Below are 19,085 nucleotides of genomic sequence, written 5' to 3'. Positions count from 1 at the left end.
AACTGTCTGTAACTCCAGTTCCGGGAGAGACAAGAACACCTTTGGCCTCCACAAGCACTGCACAAGCATGCTAGATAAACATTTGTGCAGGCAGACGATCCCTGCAGCTCACACGTTGGAATCTGGTCTGTGAGACTTCCTGTTAAGTCTGAGATAGCCCAGCTTGCCTAGCTAGACCGTCTGCAGCAGAAGCGCATTTGTTGGAGTGGTTACAAGGCAAAGTGGACTCCACCACCTGGATTAGGGAACAGGCTGCGTCCTGTCTCTCTGCCACAAGCAGAGGAAGAGGCAGCTCAAAGCAGGCACCTGGAGCCAATTCACACCTAGTGAATCTGAAAGACTCACGGATAAGGCCACAGCTCACCAACAACTTTGCTGCCAGACATGGAATTTACCCATGGTTTAAGGCAAAAGCAAGCAGATATTTGTGAGTTTGAAGCCAACTTCATCACTACAGCAAGTCCCAGGCCAGCCAGGGCTTCATAGTGAGATCCTGTGTCACACACAAACAATTAAAAAAAAAAAAAGAAAGAAAAAAAAAAGACCAATTATGTTAAAAATGTTAGTGTTGGCGCATGCCTTAAATCCCAGCATTTGGGAAGCAGAGGCAGGTGGATCACTGTGAGTTCGAGGCCAGCCCGGTTTACAAAGCGAGTCCAGGACAGCCAAGATAACATAGAGAAACTCTGTCTCGAAAAACAAAAACAAAAACAAAAACAAACAACAACAACAACAAAATCGTAGTGCTACATTAAATAACAAGGTCTGACAGCAGCAAGCTTAACAATACCCATACCTTCAATTGGTGATAACCTTAAATATTTTGAGATCTCCCCATGAAAACGTGCTGTTGTCCATGGAGGCACATGCCCACTAATTGTGGCACTCACGAGGTAGAGGCAGGTGGGAATCTCTGTGAGTTTGAGGTCAGCCTGGTCTACAGAGCAAGTTTCAAGGTAGCCAAGACTACTGAGAGACCCCGTGTCTCGGAAAGAAATAGAAAGAGAGAAGGGCGGGCGGGGGAGAAGAGACGGAGAGAGAATGAGAACTGTTGCAACTATTCCATGTACTGCTCGTTCTCTTGGATTATAGTTATGCATCTAAATTTACTAAGAATGAAAAATTAAGCTTTAGTTGGTTTTCTGTGCCAGCAGTCTGGAGGCGGCAGGCCAGAAAGCCCAACCTAGAGTGAGCAAAGTTCACCCTCGGACAGACCTGGAAAAAAATGGGAGGGGGTAGGTAAGGTGGAATTAGTTGAGAGAGGAAAGCCTTTCTGGGACAAACCGACAGAAGGGGCGGCGCCAGTCGGATTCTTCTGGCCCACGCCCCTTGCCCCTTCCCAGAGGCTGAAAGACCAGCGCGCACAGGCGCAGACGCGCGGGAAGGCAAACCCCGCCCCTTAGACGCGTGCCGAAGCCCCGCCCCCCCGCGCGGGTCTGGGGGCGGTCCCGCCGCCAGGCATCAGCAATCTATCCTGAGCGGAGGCGGCTCCGCACGCTTGCGGGGAAACCGATACATTAGCGGAGCGGACGGGCGGCGGCGTCCGGCGGCAGCTGCTGCGGCACGAGCAGGAGGATGGCGGAGGCTTCGGAGAAGCTTTATCGGGTGGAGTACGCTAAGAGCGGGCGCGCCTCTTGCAAGAAATGCAGTGAGAGTATCCCCAAGGACTCGCTCCGCATGGCCATCATGGTGCAGGTGCGGCGGGGCCGGGCCGGAGGCGCAGGGCGGCTGTGTGGGCTCGGGGCGGCTCACCGCGTCCGAGCGAGAAGGGCGGGAAAGGCCCGGGGGGCCGCTGCCCGGGTCCTTGAGTCTCACTGGGCCGACCCCTTCCGGGAGATTGCACCGACCCTGCAAGGAAAGCCCGGGAACTAAGAGCATCTGGCGGTGCCTCTAGCTTTGTAAAATCAAAGGGCCTGCCTCCCGGATGGGTCTGGACGGTCGCAGAGTTCTTGTTTTTATTTCACTGCCTTCTCTTCGGGTGGGGGAGGAGATTGTGCGCGCGGTCCTTGAAGCTACTCTGATTTGGCCTATCCTGAATTTTGTCCAAGATGGATTTTCTTTTTAAATCTTAATTCTATTTTTGGTTATCCTTTCAACATCCGCTCACTCTCGGTATTTCTGTTCTAATTATACAAGGCTGTGCTGCTTCTTTACAGGGCGTTCGCTTTGGGCCTGATTTCTAGTTGGAAATAACGTTTTCTCTAAACTTCCCGAGGTCACCGACTTCTCGGTGCTTTCTGCAGCTCTCTGGTCTGTTAACTGACGCTTCCGAGGTGGTGTGATAAAAGGGTCCCTACAGTTCTAGGGCTCCTGCCTCGTGGGCTTCAGGTTTTGCTGATGCCTGTCTTTGCAAGTGTGGTTCTCACCTTCCCTGTTCCCTCCCGTCATCCACCCCCCCTGTACACAGTTACCCCAAGTTCGCTGCTGATGATCAAGGAAATTGATTCCCCTTGCTGTCCATCCAGCGGCTGTAATGTGTTTCAGAAAAGGCCTGCTGGCCCTCAACTGGATTTCAATACTTATGGGGTTGGGGGAAGAAGCTGTTCACACAATGGGTACCAAGTACCCACATTGCTTCTGTTCCACATCATGGCAAGAACTGAAGGTGCCTTCTTGGTGCCCTCTGAGAACTGGTGCGCAGCATGCCTGGCACACAGTTCTCTTTCACTCTGTACACATGTATTGAGTAGCAGCCAGGTTCCAGGCTCTGCATTAGTGTCAATGATTGTCATTGGTGACAAAAACCTGCTAGGCGCATCTTTGTTGCTTGCGTTCATGATTGGATAGGGAGCCCACCCTGGGCGCCTTCTGCTTGGTTAAGGGAGTGTGGGGAAGACTGATAATGATAAGCCTGTGCCCAGGAGAGAAGGAGCCTGGGATATCCCAGTTTCGTGTGGGAGCTTGATTAAGAGTCTTTATGTATGCCTGTAATCCCAGCACTCAGGGGGGGCAGAGGCAGGTGGATCGCTGTGAATTCGAGGCCAGCCTGGTCTACAAAGCGGGTCTAGGAGAGCCAAGGCTACACAGAGAAAACACTTTCTCAAAAAACAGGGTTTTTGTGTTCTGGGGTTTTTTTTGTTTGTTTTTTGTTTTTGTTTTTTGAGACAGGGTTTCTCTGTGTAGTCTTGGCTGTCCTGGACTCAATTTGTAGACCAGACTGGCCTTGAACTCACAGCGATCCGCCTGCCTCTGCCTGCCGAGTGCTGGGATTAAAGGCGTGCGCCACCCTGCGCGGTTTGTGTTCTGTTTTTAAGAGTCTTTATTCACTGAAAGCTGGGGATAGCTAAGAGGGAAGGGCCTACAAGCCCCATTTCCCACTGAGGTCTCTGAACTTTACCTGCCAGTTCCAGGAGGTAATAGAATTTAAGGAACTCCGAGTTTAAGAGAAAACACTCACGTCCTTTCCAGTTTATAGATTATTCCCCCTCCTATCTTGAGTGTAAGCAGAAAAGCAAAAGTGCCTTAGGTTTATATTTTCATATCACTTTATGACTGGGGAGTCCTCAGCCTAACTACAGCAACTGTTAGGAGGGTACTAGTAACGTTTGAAGTAATGCTATCTCCAGAAGTAGTTTGGTTTTGTTTTGGGTTTTGTTTTTTTCAAGACATGGTTTCTCTGTGTATCCTTGGCTGTCCTGGACTTGCTTTGTGGATCAGCCTGACCTCGAACTCAGAGAGATCTACCTGCCTCTGCCTCCCGAGTGCTGGGATTAAAGGTGTGCACCACCACGCCCTCCATTGTTTCAGGATTTTTTAGAGACAGGGTTTCTCTGTGAAGCCTTGGCTGTCTTGGACCTGACTGAACTCACAGAGATCCACCTCCCAAATGCTGGGATTAAGGCATGAGCCACCAGTGACAGGCTGGTTTGTTGGTTTTGAGACAGGATTTCAAGGCTGATTTTTCCCTGATCCTCTGGCCTCCCATCCCTGGAGTGCTGAGGATTAAAGGCTGGCCTGCCTCCACCACCACACCCAGCTTTTCAGATGCTTTTGTTTTGCTTTTGAGACACAGGCTCCATATGTCATCCGGCTGGGCTCAAACCCAGAAATCTGCCTGCCTCTGCCTCCCCAGTGATGAGATTAAAAACCAGGAGCCACCACACCCGGCCTTTCAGATGGTCAGGTTTTTGTTTTCCCAAACCTTACATATTTTATTAGGTGCTAGCCAGAAAATAGCCCTCCTGTGAAAGCATGACACCCCCCACCCTCCCCACCCCTGCAGTACTGTCAGGAAGAGAGGGGGGGAGGGGATATTGGGGTGTCTGGGCCTGCCGTAGATAATTTAGTTAGCATTCAAGGCCCTCCTCCAGGTTTTCTTGATTGTGAAAGAAACTTTATTATTGAAAGAAACTTTATTATTTAAAGGAAGAACGCTGAACTTGGAAGTTTAGCTCTGCATTTAAATTTGGTCCTATAGGCTGAGTCCTGAAGGGCCCAACACAAAGAAGCCTTTCTTCTAGTGCTTGAATTTAAATACCTCCTTTTACATTTGTATGGGAGGTTTGTTCTCTGAGCAGCTGATAACCGGATCTTTCAGAGCCCTAGCTGAAGGCGGAAAGGACCTGCTTGCCAGAGAGGCTGAAGGATGGTCTTGGGATGATTTGTGGGTTCCATACCCCGTAGCAAGGCCACCCCCCTCCCACTGGCTGGATTCTCAGTCTGCCTTACCTGGAAGGAAGTGGTGGTCATTATGGTTGCTAAGGGCTGAGTGAAACTCTTGAACTGTGGCTGTTGCTCTGGGCTTCATAGTCCTAGACCCAGGTCCCCTACCTTCCTGGTTCGTAGGTACAGGCTGACATCTTGGGGCCCTGGCCTTTACTACCAGTCCTTCACAGTCCTTGCTGTGGTCAGGAGTTTACTTTTTGGTTGTTTTTGTTGTTGTTTTTCCTGTGGAGGACGGGCTTCTCTGGTTTTGCGTCTTGAGTACACTATAGGGTGTACGTACCTCTTGGTGTCACCACCATTCCAGGGGGCAGAGCCATAGCTCTGGGCCCTCCTTTACATTACACTTACAGCAGGGATCCAAAGGCTGAGGCAGGCAGAAACCACATGCCACACAGGCTCAAAGGATCTGAACCTGCCACTTGGCGTGATCCAATGGGGGGAGTAGGGCGGGGGTTGGAGAGCCAGAAAGGAGTCTTCTCAGCAAACCGCCCGTCATCTTGCAGAGGCCGTCTTTTCTGCAGTTCCCCCCCCCCTCCTCTGCAAGTGAAAAGGAATACATGTTGAAATTTGGTTAGATTCTGACTCGCTCTAATACTCCCTGAGGGAAGCTGTGGGCGGGGCCTTGAGGCTCCTGAGGTAGTCTGAAGAGCTCTGAAAGGCTCCAGGTAATTACTGTTGGGTCACCTAGGCAGGTCTCTTGGCCTTAATGTTTGTAAATTTTTATTTGCTTTCTTAATTTTTATGTGTATGGGTGTTTTGCCTGCCTGTGCGACTGTACTCCACCTGCCTGGTGCCTAAAGAGGGCAGAAGAAAACATCAGACTTCCTGGAACTGGGGTTGCAGATGGTTGTGAACTGCCGTATGGGTGCTAGGAATAGAACCCAGGTCGTCTGGAAGAGCAGCTTAGCCACTGAGCCACTCCTCAGCCCTCGGTCTTAACTTTTTAACTCATCTAAAGGAGGCCAGCTCCATCTTTCTTTTTCTTTCTTTCTTTCTTTCTTTCTTTCTTTCTTGTTTTGTGTTTTGCTTTTTTTTTTTTTTTTTTTTTTTTTTTTTTTTTTTTTTTTTTTGAGACAGGGTTTCCTCTGTATAGCCTTGGCTGTCGTGGACCTGCTTTGCACACTGAGCTGGCCTCCCGAGTGCTTATTTTCAATGCTGCTTTAATGTTTTTATTTCACTGGCCTTTACCTCTGTGTCCCCTGAAGCAGTCATAATGGCGATCTTACTTTGGTCAGAAAGAAGGCCAGCTGTGTTTAGTTGCTCTTCTGCAGTCAGGGTGGTGGAAGAACTTGGTATCGGATTCTTGTCCCGTTGGCTGCACTGTGCCTCCATTGTTAGTGCCACCATCTGGGGCTAGGGTTGCTGCTGCCTTCCCAGAGGCATGGCTTGTGAGGAAGGGCACGAGGAAACTGGGTCTCCTTCATCACAGGCACTGTCACCGTCTCAAAAACAGGAGGTACTGGGCACAAAGCATCATAGGGAAAGAAAACACCTGAAGTGACACAGTACCTTTACCTCAGGTCCCCTGAGGCCAGTGGCCAGCCTAGCTCCAGGCCTGGACGTCTTCCCCTCCCAGAAGCCATTTGTTCTACTCACATGTGCGTGTCTTGCCGTGCCTGACGCTCTCCTGACACATTTTCTCTGCTGCCTCTATCTAGGTCCTGTTCCTCATTATTTTTAACTGCAGAGGCACTTAGGAGCCATTTCTGGGCCACCCAGACCCTCCAGCTCAAGGGCTGCTGCCTGGCTCATCTAACGAGTACAGGAGGCACGGGGACATTGAGTAGATGACAAGTCAGAAGTACTGCACACACCCTAAAGGGAACCCGGGGCCAACTTCCATTCCCGAGACAGTGGATTTCTAGCTTTTAGGAATATACTTTTTAGGTGAGGAGCCAGAAGCTGTTTCTCACCCTTTTGCAAGTCATTGTGCGACATGAAAGAACAGCAGGCAGCCATCGCTGCCTGGGCTGGGAGCAGGGTGGGCTTGTGGCCTGCGTGGAGATTAACGGCCCCCTCACCTCTCCTCTGTGATTTCTAGTCACCCATGTTCGACGGGAAGGTCCCACACTGGTATCACTTCTCCTGCTTCTGGAAGGTGGGCCACTCCATCCGGCAGCCTGACGTCGAGGTGGACGGGTTCTCCGAGCTGCGGTGGGATGACCAGCAGAAGGTCAAGAAGACTGCAGAGGCTGGAGGTGTGGCAGGTGTGTGTAGCCCTGTCTCCCGCCTTGCACATCCGGGCTGCTTTGTCTGTTGTGTGAGTTTTGGTGCGTTTACAGCAGTTGATGAAAACTTGGTTGACACATCTTCGTCCTTTGCAGTTGTGCCTTCTGTGGGCTTGGGTAAATGGTTAGATAACACGCCTGCCACTGATGCCTTCTGGATCCTATGCACGGTGTTACCCAGGGGGTAGCCTCCGCTAGGCCTCTCCTTTTTATTTTTACAATGCAAAAACCAGGACAGCCAGTGTTATGTGGGGAGACCTTGTCTCAAAACAGACAGATAAATGAGACCTCAGAGTCAGCAATCCTCCTGCCTTAGCTCCGTGGGGGCTGGGATTACAGGTGTGCACTCCCTACAGGTGGCTTCTATTCTGATTGCTAATGTGGCCTGTCCTCGGGTCCCTTCTGTCGCTGCCCTGTGTTCCTTTGATAGGACACCACACTCTGCATGTCCTGTTCTCTGTTGGTGACTCTGAGCAGTTGACTGCTTCTCCCAGCACGCTTTCTAAGCTTTCTAATAGTGATAAAGTTTGAGTGCCCTTCATCAGAAAATCAGAAGTGCTCCAGAATTTGAAACTTTGAGCAGCAGTACAACAGCACGTGTGGAAAATTCTATACCTGCTTTCATGACAGGAGTCAAAATTGTAGACAGTCTAGAAATACTGTGTGCATTTACCTTCGGGCTGTTAATACAATGTGTCTGTGAAAAGATGGGTTCCACGTATGGACCTGTATCCACCCTGTCTTCAGGGTGTTTGTGTGTGCAGTTATTCCAGAAGTTAGAACAAGAGCTGCACTCCAGAGCAGCTTTGTTACCAAGCTGTTTGCATGGGGGACACTCAGTTTTCTTCCTTTCTTTTCTTTCTTTCTCTTTATTTTTTTATTTTTTATTTTATTTAATTTTAACTTATGTGCATTCGCGTGAGGGTGTCAGATCTTGGAGTGCTGGATATTGAACCCAGGTCCTTTGGAAGAACAGGCAGGGCTCTTAACCACTGAGCCATCTCTCCAGGCTGTCTCTTTGGATTTTTGAGGCAGGGTTTCTCTGTGTAGCCTTGGCTGTCCTAGATTTGCTTTGTAGACCAGGCTGGCCTCTGAACTCAGTGGTCCATCTGCCTCTGCCTCCCAGAGTACATGGATTACAGACATGGATTACCATGCTTAGTTCGTCTTTTTGTTTTGTTTTAATGCAAATGAGTGTTTTACCTGCATGATGTGTGTGCCCCACATTTGTGCCTGGTACCCATTGGGTCAGAAAAGGGCTTGAGTCCCCTGGGACTACAGTTACAGATAGTTGTTTAGATGACGTCTCACTGCTCAGCCCTGGATGTCCTGGGACTCCTTATAGGCCAGGCTGGCTTCTGCCTCCTGAGTGCTGAGATAAAAGGTGTGCACCACCACACCCAGCGTAACCTATTTTTATATCTAAAGAAGAATCTGGGGCAGTAGAGTTGGCTTAGTTCTGGAAGCTCTTCTGGAAGACTTGGGCTTCAAGCTAGGCGTGGTGGCACACCATTTTAATCCCAGCACACAGGAGGCAGAGGCAGGTGGGTCTTTGAGTTAAAAAAACAGCCGGTCTCGGAAAAAACAAAAACAAAAAGAAAGACTGACAACTTGGGTTTGATTCCCATCTCCCACAAGGTAGCTCACACTGTCCATACCTAGCTCTAGCTCTTCTGGTACACAGACATGCAAGGAACACATACAAACACACACACACACACACACAGAGAGAGAGAGAGAGAGAGAGAGAGAGAGAGAGAGAGAGAGATTGGCTCTTATTTCTCTTCTTTTTTAAAAAATTTATTTATTATTATGTATACAGTGCTCTATATACATATGGGTACCCCTGCAGGCCAGAAGAGGGCGCCAGATCTCATTATAGATGGTTGTGAGCTACCTTGTGGTTGCTGGGAATTGAACTCAGGACCTCAGGAAGAGCAGACAATGCTCTTAACCACTGAGCCATCTCTCCAGCCCCAATGTGTTTGGTTCTTATATGGGCTTGTGTTTGATCTGTGGTAAATATTCCTTTAGCGGTGTCTTGAGTTGAATATCACAACAAAAAATAACCACAGTTATTGCCAAGTAGAAATGAGGTGGACTAGTTGTGACCCCCCAAAACATAGTGTCCTTATGTGAGGACCTGGGGCGTGGGGGGACACAGAAGATGGGGTATTGGGAGGCTGCAGCCTGAGGCTGCCGAGCTGAGCAGTGTGTGTGCTTGGCTCTTCAGGCAAAGGCCAGGATGGAAGCGGCAACAAGGCGGAGAAGACGCTGGGTGATTTTGCAGCAGAGTATGCCAAGTCTAACAGGAGCACATGCAAGGGCTGCATGGAGAAGATTGAAAAGGTAGCACCTGGTCCGGTGCCTTCACCTTCTGGGGTGCTTGCCTTAGGGTGGGGGAGTATTGACCATCAGGAGAAACAAGCAATCAGCCTTTACCTCTGGCTCAACAATCATGGTTAAAAAAGCAGTGGAGATCCGGGTAGAGATGGGAGGTAATGGTTTCTTATTCTGGGCAGGCTTAGTCCTATGCTCTTGTGTAACTAACTGCCTCTGTGGGTAGGGGCCCTAGGGGATAGATTTTGGAAAGCGCTAGCATGGGTCTCCCCAAAGGCAGAAGGCACAAGGCAGTTCTTGTTTAGTGGGCTTGAGGTTAGGAGGGTTCTCCTGTGTGGGCCTCCAGCAGCACCCCTGTTTAAACTTCACAGACCAGCCTCCCCTGCCACCAGTTCTCCCTGACTGGAGGCCAGTCAGGTGGAGTGGATGGATGACTATGTTGTCGGGAACAGGGTAGAAGGCAGGCCTGTGGTGACGTCACACGTGGCAGGGGAGGCCTGTTTAGTTCATGGGATGCAGAAGAGAAAGACCAACATCTTGACATCAAGAGACACCCAAAGCTCCAACTTCCTTCTAGTAGGTCCTGCATCCACCACCTAGGAAAGAGCACCGTGCCTATCTAGTGCTTAATATAAGGGCCTTTGAGAACAGCTCAAGAGCTTTTTGCCGCAGACACAAAACTTGAGAAAAATGTAACTGCCATTGAATATTGGAGGCAAAGGGTATGGTCCTCTTGCCTCTGAGGGGCATCAGGCTGCTCTGTGCCCTTGAGAGTTAGCCTGAGATGGAGTTTTCTTTTCAGCTGCCTCACAGGCGGGAAACTTCAGGAGTGTTTGTTGTGAGGACTGGGCACCTGCAGACTGGCAGGGCCCGGCTCTTGTTTATCACTGCAGATTGATTAGTCCTCAAGTAGAGCAGCCAGAGAGTCTGTAGGAGGGTGAGGATGGGTGAGAAGTCCCTGTTCCCTAAGTTGCCAGCCTGAGGCCATCACAGAATGGTGCAGTCTGCTTACCAGCACACGTCAGCATCTTTGCCCATCCTTGGGGAAGTGTTAGTATTGGGCTACTTGTCTAAGCAGATGGGTATATAGATGTCATTTAAAATGTGAGGGCCAGTTGTCTTACTAATGAGGAGGTAGCATGCCAGTCTCAAGACTCTTGAGTGCTGGGGCCTAAAGGTACCCCGCAATCCTTGATGGCGTAAGAGCTTCAGGGTGCCGCCTGTACCTTAGTTTGAACTCAAGGCCTTAGGCTAGCTGCTCCCTGTCCTGCCCTGTCACTCCCTAGAAATCACGTGGTTTCCCCCACAGGGCCAGGTGCGCCTGTCCAAGAAGATGCTGGACCCAGAGAAGCCGCAGCTGGGTATGATTGACCGCTGGTACCATCCAGCTTGCTTTGTCAAGAACCGGGACGAGCTGGGCTTCCGGCCCGAGTACAGCGCCAGCCAGCTCAAGGGCTTCAGCCTCCTCTCTGCAGAAGACAAAGAAGCTCTGAAGAAGCAGCTCCCAGGAGTCAAGAGTGAAGGGTAGGTGAGGCGGGGTTAGAAAATGGAGACCTGTAGGAGGCCTCCAGAGCCTTTGGATTCCATCAGGAAGCCAGGAGCTGTGGGAAGACAGCAGAGAGATGGGGGCATCTGCTGCCACTCCAGCACCCGCCCACCAGCCATGAGGTCTGCTCCTCTCCTGGCCCCTGCCCTCAGGCCAGGTATAGCAAACTATGCCGAGCACCCTTCTGGACCGTCCACGTTCCTTTGCACAGAAGAATGGCCACAGTTCTCCGCCCTGTAAAACCCACATTTGTGTTACTTGTACATTGCTGAAATCGTGCAGCAGAGGCGTTTCTGTGTCTGGATTTCTGGGAGAGCCATGGCTATTCACAAAAGGGTGGACAGTAGGAAGGGCCTGGACTCCGAACAGATGGACCCATTCTAGAGCGGCTTGTTAATGAGCGTGCTGAGGGCCGGGGGCTATGCTCTGTGCTTGTGAGTAGTCCCTATGTCACTGTCCCCAAGTGCTTGCACTATTCCAGATCCTAGCACAGGCTCATAGAGCAGCACAGGAACGGGAAGGCAGAAGAAGGCCAGTGGGTGAGGATGCCGGGCTGTGAGAACACAGGCCATTGGGATTCTCCAGCTGGCTCTGCCATGAGAGCTGGAGAGCTGGGCAGGCTGGGCCCTTCACTCAGCCCTGTGTCTGAGCTGTGATCTCCTTATCACCACAGTCCTGCAAGCGCATGCTACTCCTCCCTTAGCATGTGGCTTTGGAAAGTGCCAGGCAAACTTGGGCTGCAAAGCTGCCTGGTAAGCAGCCGTGTGTCTCACTCTAGGCTCGGTTCTTTCACTTTCCCACAATTCCCAGTCGCTGTGTGTGCAGGAGACACAGCTAGCATCACATGTGACCTGAGCCCTTGGTCTGTCCTCATTGTTCTACACACTGAGGCGAGCTCCAGGCCCCTCTGTATCGGCAGGAGATGTCCTGAAGGATGGCATTAAGACGTCACTTGGTCACACTGGGTCTCCGTCTGGTTCTTACTAAGTCCTGTATCTCTTTCAGAAAGAGAAAAGGTGACGAGGTGGACGGGATGGATGAAGTGGCCAAAAAGAAATGTAAAAAAGCACCGGGCAAGGATAGTAAGCTGGAAAAGGCCCTCAAGGTGAGTCCTGGGCTGCCTCCTCTGGCCTTTCTCGTGCAGGACACAGGCCTCCCCTACTCACCAACACCAGTGTAAACCTTTGTCACGTGGCTGGCTGCCTTTGAGCCACATGGTCTCCCATCTTGTTTCATCCCCTCACTCACAGAAATCATGCTTATTTGGGTGATGGAACACATCAGGCCTCAGCTGCCAGGCCTGCAGCCACAGCAAGCAGTATAGCATGTTCTGTGTCTTTCCAGACTCAGTAGGTGACACAGAGTCATGGTCCAGTGTAACCGCAGTGTCACTGGCCAGCCGACGACTGCAGGCTCACTCATAAGTGTTGGACAGAGTCCACAGGTGCCAAAGGCTTAAGGAGGAAGTTGTCCCAGTTTTTAAAATAAGGGAAGCCTTCAGTCAAGGATCTCCCCGTTAAATCAGTGGTCCGTGACCAGAGGGATCGCCACTGTTGGTTTAGCTGTGTTGGAGAGAGAAGCAGTCATTACCCGTAGAGTGCTGGGCTTAGGGCAGTCAGTGGGAACATGATTTTTTGGAATCATCTGCTTGAGTTTATGATTTTCAGCTTTTGCTAGTGGCTCAATAATAAGCAGTATGTGAGCTGGTTTTGACTGGTGGAGCCCTCTGTGTGAGTGTGTGTGATATTCAGCTTTTTTTTTTTTTTTGTATGGTTGTTTTGTCTGCCTGTGTGTCTGCTCCCTGCAGAGGCCAGAGGAGAATACTGGCTTCCTTTTTTTTTTTTTTTTGGTTTTTCTTGGTTGGTTGGTTGGTTGGTTGGTTGGTTGGTTTTTCAAGACAAGGTTTCTCTGCCTAGTCTTGGCTGTCCTACACTCACTTTGTAGACCAGGCTAGCCTCGAACTCAACAGCAATCCGCTTGCCTTTGCCTCTCCGAGTACTGGGATTACAGGCGTGCGCCACTATGCCCACGAAGAGTTCATTTATGATATGGATGCTGTGTCCTCTGCAGAGTTCAGCTCCCCTCTACTCTGCCAGTTCTCTTCACTGAGTCATGTCTCTAGCCATCCCCACGTTTTAATTTTACTTTGATGTTTTTGCATTTTCCTTTCAGTAGGTGTGCTGATGTTCTCTCTCCATTGTTGGCATGATGAAAAGCAAGCCAGGAGACCAGTTCCCCTCTCAGCTCCGCCCTCTACCTCAGTCTGTTTCCATAGGTCTCCAGCCTTGGCTGTACAGTCTACTGTTTTCATGAAGCCCGGGTTCGTAGACTGCTGCTTGTGGTGTCCCCGTGCGTGCCCCACTACAGGCAGGAATGAAGTGTTGTTGCTGAGAGTCCAGCCCAGGGAATGGGTTATGGCTGAGGGGGCCTCAGTCAGTGGAGTTAAAATCTTTCTGGGTGTGGTAGTACACATCTGTAATCCCAGCACTCAGGGAAGCAGAGGCAGGTGGATCTCTGTGAGTTCAAGGCCAGCCTGGTCTACAAGGCAAGTCCAGGACAACCACGGCTACACAGCAACCGCTGTGGGAGGGGGACTCTCCTTGGTGTTGGTAGGGCCAATGTTCTCCTTTCAATCTTAGGAGGCACAGCCTGGTGTGCGGCTCACCTTGCCTGCTGTCCAGGGAGGGTGGAGGCTCACCCTGGCCTACCTCCGTGGTACGTAGCTGTGTGGCGGTGAGTGAGACGGCACATAAAGCACCAGCAAAGAGTAGACGCTTAGTAGACATTGAAACCGTGATTTAAAGTACCATTTCCAAAGGATCACATCTATTTCTGCTTGAGCCTGAGTGTGGAGGAAAATCTAAGCAGGTGTTAAGAAAGATAAAAGGGGACCCCTAAGCTCTACCCAGAACTTGTAGTTGCTTCCAGAAATCTCTTGAAACATTCTTAGGGGTTGACACCAGGGCTCAGGCAGTAAGGGATTCAGTCTCACAGCTGGTCTGCACACTTCCCAGGTGTCTTCTGAGAGCATTGCCTGGCTTTATTGTGATGTGCTCGGGGGCCTGAGGGGGAAACCCTGGCTGAGGGTAGAGTTGGTCAGGTGGCTGGCCACCTTTGAAGGAACAGCCAGCTCCATCGAGGGTGTGCAAAAGGCTGTGCTGCTCCAGGAAGGACACTGCCACCTGATCTGGTCACCTGAGTTGGGGTTGTTGTTGTTTTTTTGTTTTTTTTTTTAAGATTTTATTTATTTATTATTAAGAGTACAAGGCTCTGCCTGCATGTACACCTGCCTGCCAGAAGAGGACATCAGATCACATAGATGGTTGTGAGTCGCTATGTGGTTGCTGGGAATTGAACTCAGGACCTCTGGAAGAGCAATCAGTGTGCTTAAACCTCTGAGCCATCTCTCCAGCCCCGAGTTGGGGTTTTAAAGTAAATCATTCATTCACATGTATGAGTATTTTATCTACCCGTGTGAATGTTTATGCCCGCAGAGTTCAGAAAAGGGCATCCAGATACTCTGGAACAAGTTATGGATAGTAGTGAACCTCCATGTGGGTGATGGAAGCCAAACCTAGGTCCTTTCTAAAAGTAGTAAATGCTTTTAACTAATGAGCTCTCTCCAGCTCCCTTCAACCCTGTTTGTTTTTAATATTCTTATATGCATTGTTTTATGTGCATGCGTGTGTGCACATATGTGTGTATGGTGTGTGTGTGTGTGTGTGTGTGTGTGTGTATGGTGTGCGTGTGTGTATGGTGTGCGTGTGGCAGTCAGGGGACAGTTTGCAGGAGTCAGTTCTCAACTTCCACAGTGTGGGTCCCAAGGTTCAAACTCAGGTCATCAGGTCATCAGGCTAGTGGCAAGTGGCTTTACCCACTGAGCCATTTTGCTAGCCTTGGTTAACTCATTTAAAGTCCAGCAAAGGCTGAAGCAGGAGAATTGCCATCAGTTGAGGGCAGCCTGGGCTCTTGAGGTTTTGTCTCATCCTAGTCTCCCCCTAAAAGTTACCACTTGAATGTTTGAAGTACACAGCCCAGATCCTATATTATTTCAAAAGGAGGCCCATACCCCCTGCCTTAGTGGCCCCCAACGACATCTCCTCAGATAGTGTCTTAGGTGCTCCAAGACCAAGGCGGCGTCCACTAGCCCCTTACTGACCCCTAGCGACCTGAGTTTCATCTACAAAACCACATTAGGGGTCTAGGTGTATAATACACATCTTTCATCCTAATACTTGGGAGCCAGAGGCAGGAGGATTTCTGGGAATTTGAGGCCAGCCAGCCTGGTATACATAGCAAGTTTCAGGGCAGCCAGAGTTACATAATAGACCCTTTCTCAAAAAAAAAAAAAAAAAACAACTTACATCATGGAAGGAGAAAACCAACTCCCACAAGTTATTCTCGGACTCCGTGTACATGCATTAACTATTCTAAAAAGAACTGATCTCAGTTATGATTTCTCATCCCCAGGCTCAGAATGAACTGATCTGGAACATCAAAGATGAGCTGAAGAAAGCATGTTCCACCAACGACCTGAAGGAGTTGCTCATCTTCAACCAGCAGCAAGTGCCATCTGGAGAGTCCGCGGTGAGCTGCCTTTGTGTTATGGGAACACACAGGAGGCCCTCCAGGAAGTCATGGCTCCATCGTGGTGTTGTATGGCGCATGGCAGTCTCTGGTACTGTGGTCACCGTCCCCTTCAGTCAGGCTTCCCCGGCGGTATATACATTGCCACATGTTTGTCCTGGTGTAGAATATAGTGAGGTCCCAAGGTGAGCAGGTACTACTACTCCTCCTCCTCCTCCTCCTCCTCCTCCTCCTCCTCCTCCTCCTCCTCCTCTTCTTCTTCTTCTTCTTCTTCTTCTTCTTCTTCCTCTTCTTCCTCCTCCTCCTTTTTTTTTTTTTAGACCAGGCTGGCCTCAAAAACTCAGAGCAGTGATCCGCCTGCCTCTGCCTCCCGAGTGCTGGGATTAAAGGCATGTGCCACCACCTCCCGGCTAGTGGGCAGGTTCTTTTGCCTTGTGTGTTTATATCACACTAGCCTGAGGGCTGTTGTCACGTGTCCCAGAGCTGCTAAGCCCATGCTGTACCTGCTTGGGCCAGTCCTTGTGCAGTAGAGTGGTTGCTGCAGGAATGCTTTCACTTGGAGATGAGGGCTCTAAAAGTATAAAGCCTGGGCTGTATGCAAGCCGGCACCTGAGCTGTGGTAGAGCCCAGACACAGCCTCTTTCTGGGGAATAGGGACACTGGAGAATTCCCCTGTCTGTTAGTGTCTGTCCTTTCCTGAGCCCCGGCCTCCGGCATGTTTCTTCAGATCTTGGACCGAGTTGCTGATGGTATGGCATTTGGGGCCCTTCTGCCCTGCAAGGAGTGTTCAGGCCAGCTGGTCTTCAAGAGCGATGCGTATTACTGCACTGGGGATGTCACTGCCTGGACCAAGTGCATGGTCAAGACACAGACTCCCAACCGGAAGGAGTGGGTAACTCCAAAGGTAAGGGTTGGGGAGTCCCTCCTTTCTGAACTGGGGACACACAGTCATAGTCCCTGTTCCTCACCCTTTTCATAGCACTGCTAAGGAGAGGTCGTCCTCTCTTCCTCTGTTCAGTGCTGGCTTTACACTCCCCCAGGCCTGAGAAGCCACTCTAGCCCACCTGATGTTACCATTTTTTTCACCTTGTCCAGCTTTCTGATACACAGATTCTACACTTCCTCCTCTAGCATTTGTGGGCCTTTTACTGCCTTTGGTGGGGACAAGTGTAAGCAGATCAGCCATTAGGCGCAGAGTGTGTGCTTACATGGTGCAAGATCTCTTCCGGTCTGATGACATTTGCTGTCCCAGTAGATAAAGTGGAATTCATGGCTATATTATCCCCCAGGTGTTTACCTCAGTCTAAAAGTCATCTCCTTAGTGTCTCTCAGAGCCCTTATGGCCCTTCCTGTCTGAGTCCCTGCTCCCCCAGGTTCCTGCAGGCTACTGTGGGTTGCCAGAAGCCTGTGCTCAGGCAGCTCTGCTGTTGTCGCTCTTGGCAGACCTGTCAGTACTGCCTGCCTGGAACATGTTCCCTGAACGCCCTGCCTCCTGGCACTCAGTGCACTGTACTTGGTGCTGACAGGACTGCTTTCCTGGGGCCAGAAGCCCTCTGTCTAGCCTTCCTGTGCCATGTGACATCGATGAGTGTGAGTTGGGGGTGCCTGGCACCTTTCCTGCCATTCATCAAACATGATGGAAGGTGGGAAGCTCCTGTCTGATTGGACAGGGACTGTGCTTTCCACCAGAGCTGCTTATATGTGACACCAAGTGACCAATCTCCCTAGGGCAAGGCCCTGTAAGACAGGTGGGATACAGGAAGGACTGCCAGTGAATCATTCCTGTGAGAGTGCAAGAGCCCTCAAAGCTGTGTTCCTCCCTAATGAGCCAGGGAACTTAGCCTGGTCTCTTTTGGGAAACTTGTAACTCTATCACCAGGTGTGTGAGTCTTGGTTTTGGTTTGTTTTTGGGATTCAGCATCCCCGTCTTCACTGTCTGCACCAGAGTGATGCATTCCTTAGAACTGATGACCCTACATTGACACCATCACCCGAAGTCTGTAGTTCACGTTAGGGCCCACTCTTGGTGGTGTGCAGCCTGTGGTGGTTGAAAAATGTAGAATGAAATGTGCCCATCAGGAAAGTGTCATTTAGAGCATCTGTTGCCCTGAGACTCTCTGTGGTCTGTTTGTCTTTTTTCCTCCCATCCACTGGAAACTGTGGATCTTCTCATTAGAGAGAAATGACTTGTGGATAAGGCAGTACCTCCTGGGTCTAGTGATTCTTCTTCAGGAAGTTGTTGGTTTTTAATTTTTGTTTAAAATACTACCTTTTGAAATTTAAAAAAAAAAATCAATATTTTCACTTTACATCCCAATTATAGCTCCCTCCCTGTTCTCTTCCCAGTCACTCCCTCCCTAAAGTGTTACCTTTAGTTGGGGAGGGGCACATGTGAAATTGAGGACAACTTGTGGGATTTTCTTTGACTATTCAGTTCTGGGTTCAGACTCAGATCCTTGGCTTGGTGGCGCACACTGAGCCGCTTCACTGGGCCTTGTTTTGTTTTTCCTGAAGGGTAAGGTTTTCTCAGGACACCTATAGTACTTGGACTATTGTAGATGTAGGAAATAAGTTGTAGTCTGACATGATGGTCTACGCCTCTAATCCCAGCATTTGGGAGGCAGAGACAAGCAGATACCTGAGTTCGAGGGCAGTCTGGTCTACAAGAGGAAACCCTGTCTCAAAAAGAAACAAAACAAAAAAGTCGTATAAACAGTAACAATAATAAGCTTTCTTCCTAGGATCTTTATACTTTCCTATTTTATTATTGAGCTTTTTAAAAGATTGTTTAATTTGCACAGGACTGTAGCTGCCCCTCTTGCCACTTTGTGGGTTCTTTCTTCTTCCACCCTTCTCCACCCTGAGTAAAGTCAGGGGTCAAAATAGGGGCAACACTGTTGTTAGACCACTTCCTGCAGATGAGGGGCAATGTGCTCCTCGGGGTTAGCTTTCTTTGCTGTCAGAATAGCTAACTTCTTGTTGCTTCTTCTTTGCACGTGATTATTTAACAAACCAACAACTCTCTTGGGCCTTAGCATTTATATACCTTCTAAAAAGTCCCCAGAACCCCAAACTTCATACAATTACAGGAGCTATTACAGCTGTCAAAGTCATGTTCCTGCTAGAGCACGAGGCAAATCATTGTCAGCTGCTGCAAAACAGCCCTGGGTCCCCACACCCCACGAAACATACTCTTATATTTCTATGATATTAGTTAGGTTTTGGTTTTTGGTTTTTTTTTATTTTTGTTTTTTTTTTGTTTTGTTTTGTTTTTGGTTTGTTTTTGGTTTTTTATTGTTTGTTTTCTCTGTTTAACCTCAGCTGTCCTAGACTTGCTTGGTAGACCAGGCTGGCCTTGGAATTCATAGCAAGCCACCTGCCTCTGCCTCCCTCACTCCTGGGATTACAGGTATATGTCACCATGCTGGGTTTATTTCTGTGTATTTTTAAAATATATTTTATTAATTTATTCATACTACATCTCAATTGTTATTCCATCCCTTGTATCCTCTCGTTCCTCGTTTCCCCTTACTCCCCTCCCCTATGACTGTATATGAGGGGGACCTCTTCCCCCTGTATATGCTCATAGGGTATCAGGTCTCTTCTTGGTAGCCTGCTGTCCTTCCTTTGAGTGCCACCAGGCCTCCTCATCCAGGGGACGTGGTCAAATATGGGGCACTGTGTATTTTTAAAGAACCCAAAATTCTCACCACACAGGA

At 49.6% G+C, this 19,085-nt stretch overlaps 1 protein-coding gene across 1 annotated transcript in view; it reads left to right on the top strand.

Moving 5' to 3' along the window:
- Positions 1 to 1,449: 1,449 nt before the first annotated feature.
- Positions 1,450 to 19,085, top strand: part of PARP1 (poly(ADP-ribose) polymerase 1) — a 32,815-nt gene continuing 15,179 nt past the window's right edge. Inside the window, exons 1-7 of the mRNA XM_084776672.1 lie at positions 1,450 to 1,695; positions 6,707 to 6,872; positions 9,127 to 9,242; positions 10,543 to 10,757; positions 11,785 to 11,884; positions 15,250 to 15,366; positions 16,094 to 16,270. Coding sequence (XP_084632798.1) covers positions 1,576 to 1,695; positions 6,707 to 6,872; positions 9,127 to 9,242; positions 10,543 to 10,757; positions 11,785 to 11,884; positions 15,250 to 15,366; positions 16,094 to 16,270 — 1,011 coding nt within the window. The 5' untranslated portion in view covers positions 1,450 to 1,575. The remainder of the gene's footprint in view (positions 1,696 to 6,706; positions 6,873 to 9,126; positions 9,243 to 10,542; positions 10,758 to 11,784; positions 11,885 to 15,249; positions 15,367 to 16,093; positions 16,271 to 19,085) is intronic.

Source organism: Acomys minous, assembly GCF_964271855.1.
Source record: "Acomys minous genome assembly, chromosome: 1".
Classification (NCBI taxonomy): Eukaryota; Metazoa; Chordata; class Mammalia; order Rodentia; family Muridae; genus Acomys; species Acomys minous.
Note: the sequence above shows the minus strand (reverse complement) of the source record. Positions and strands in the feature narration are given on the sequence as shown.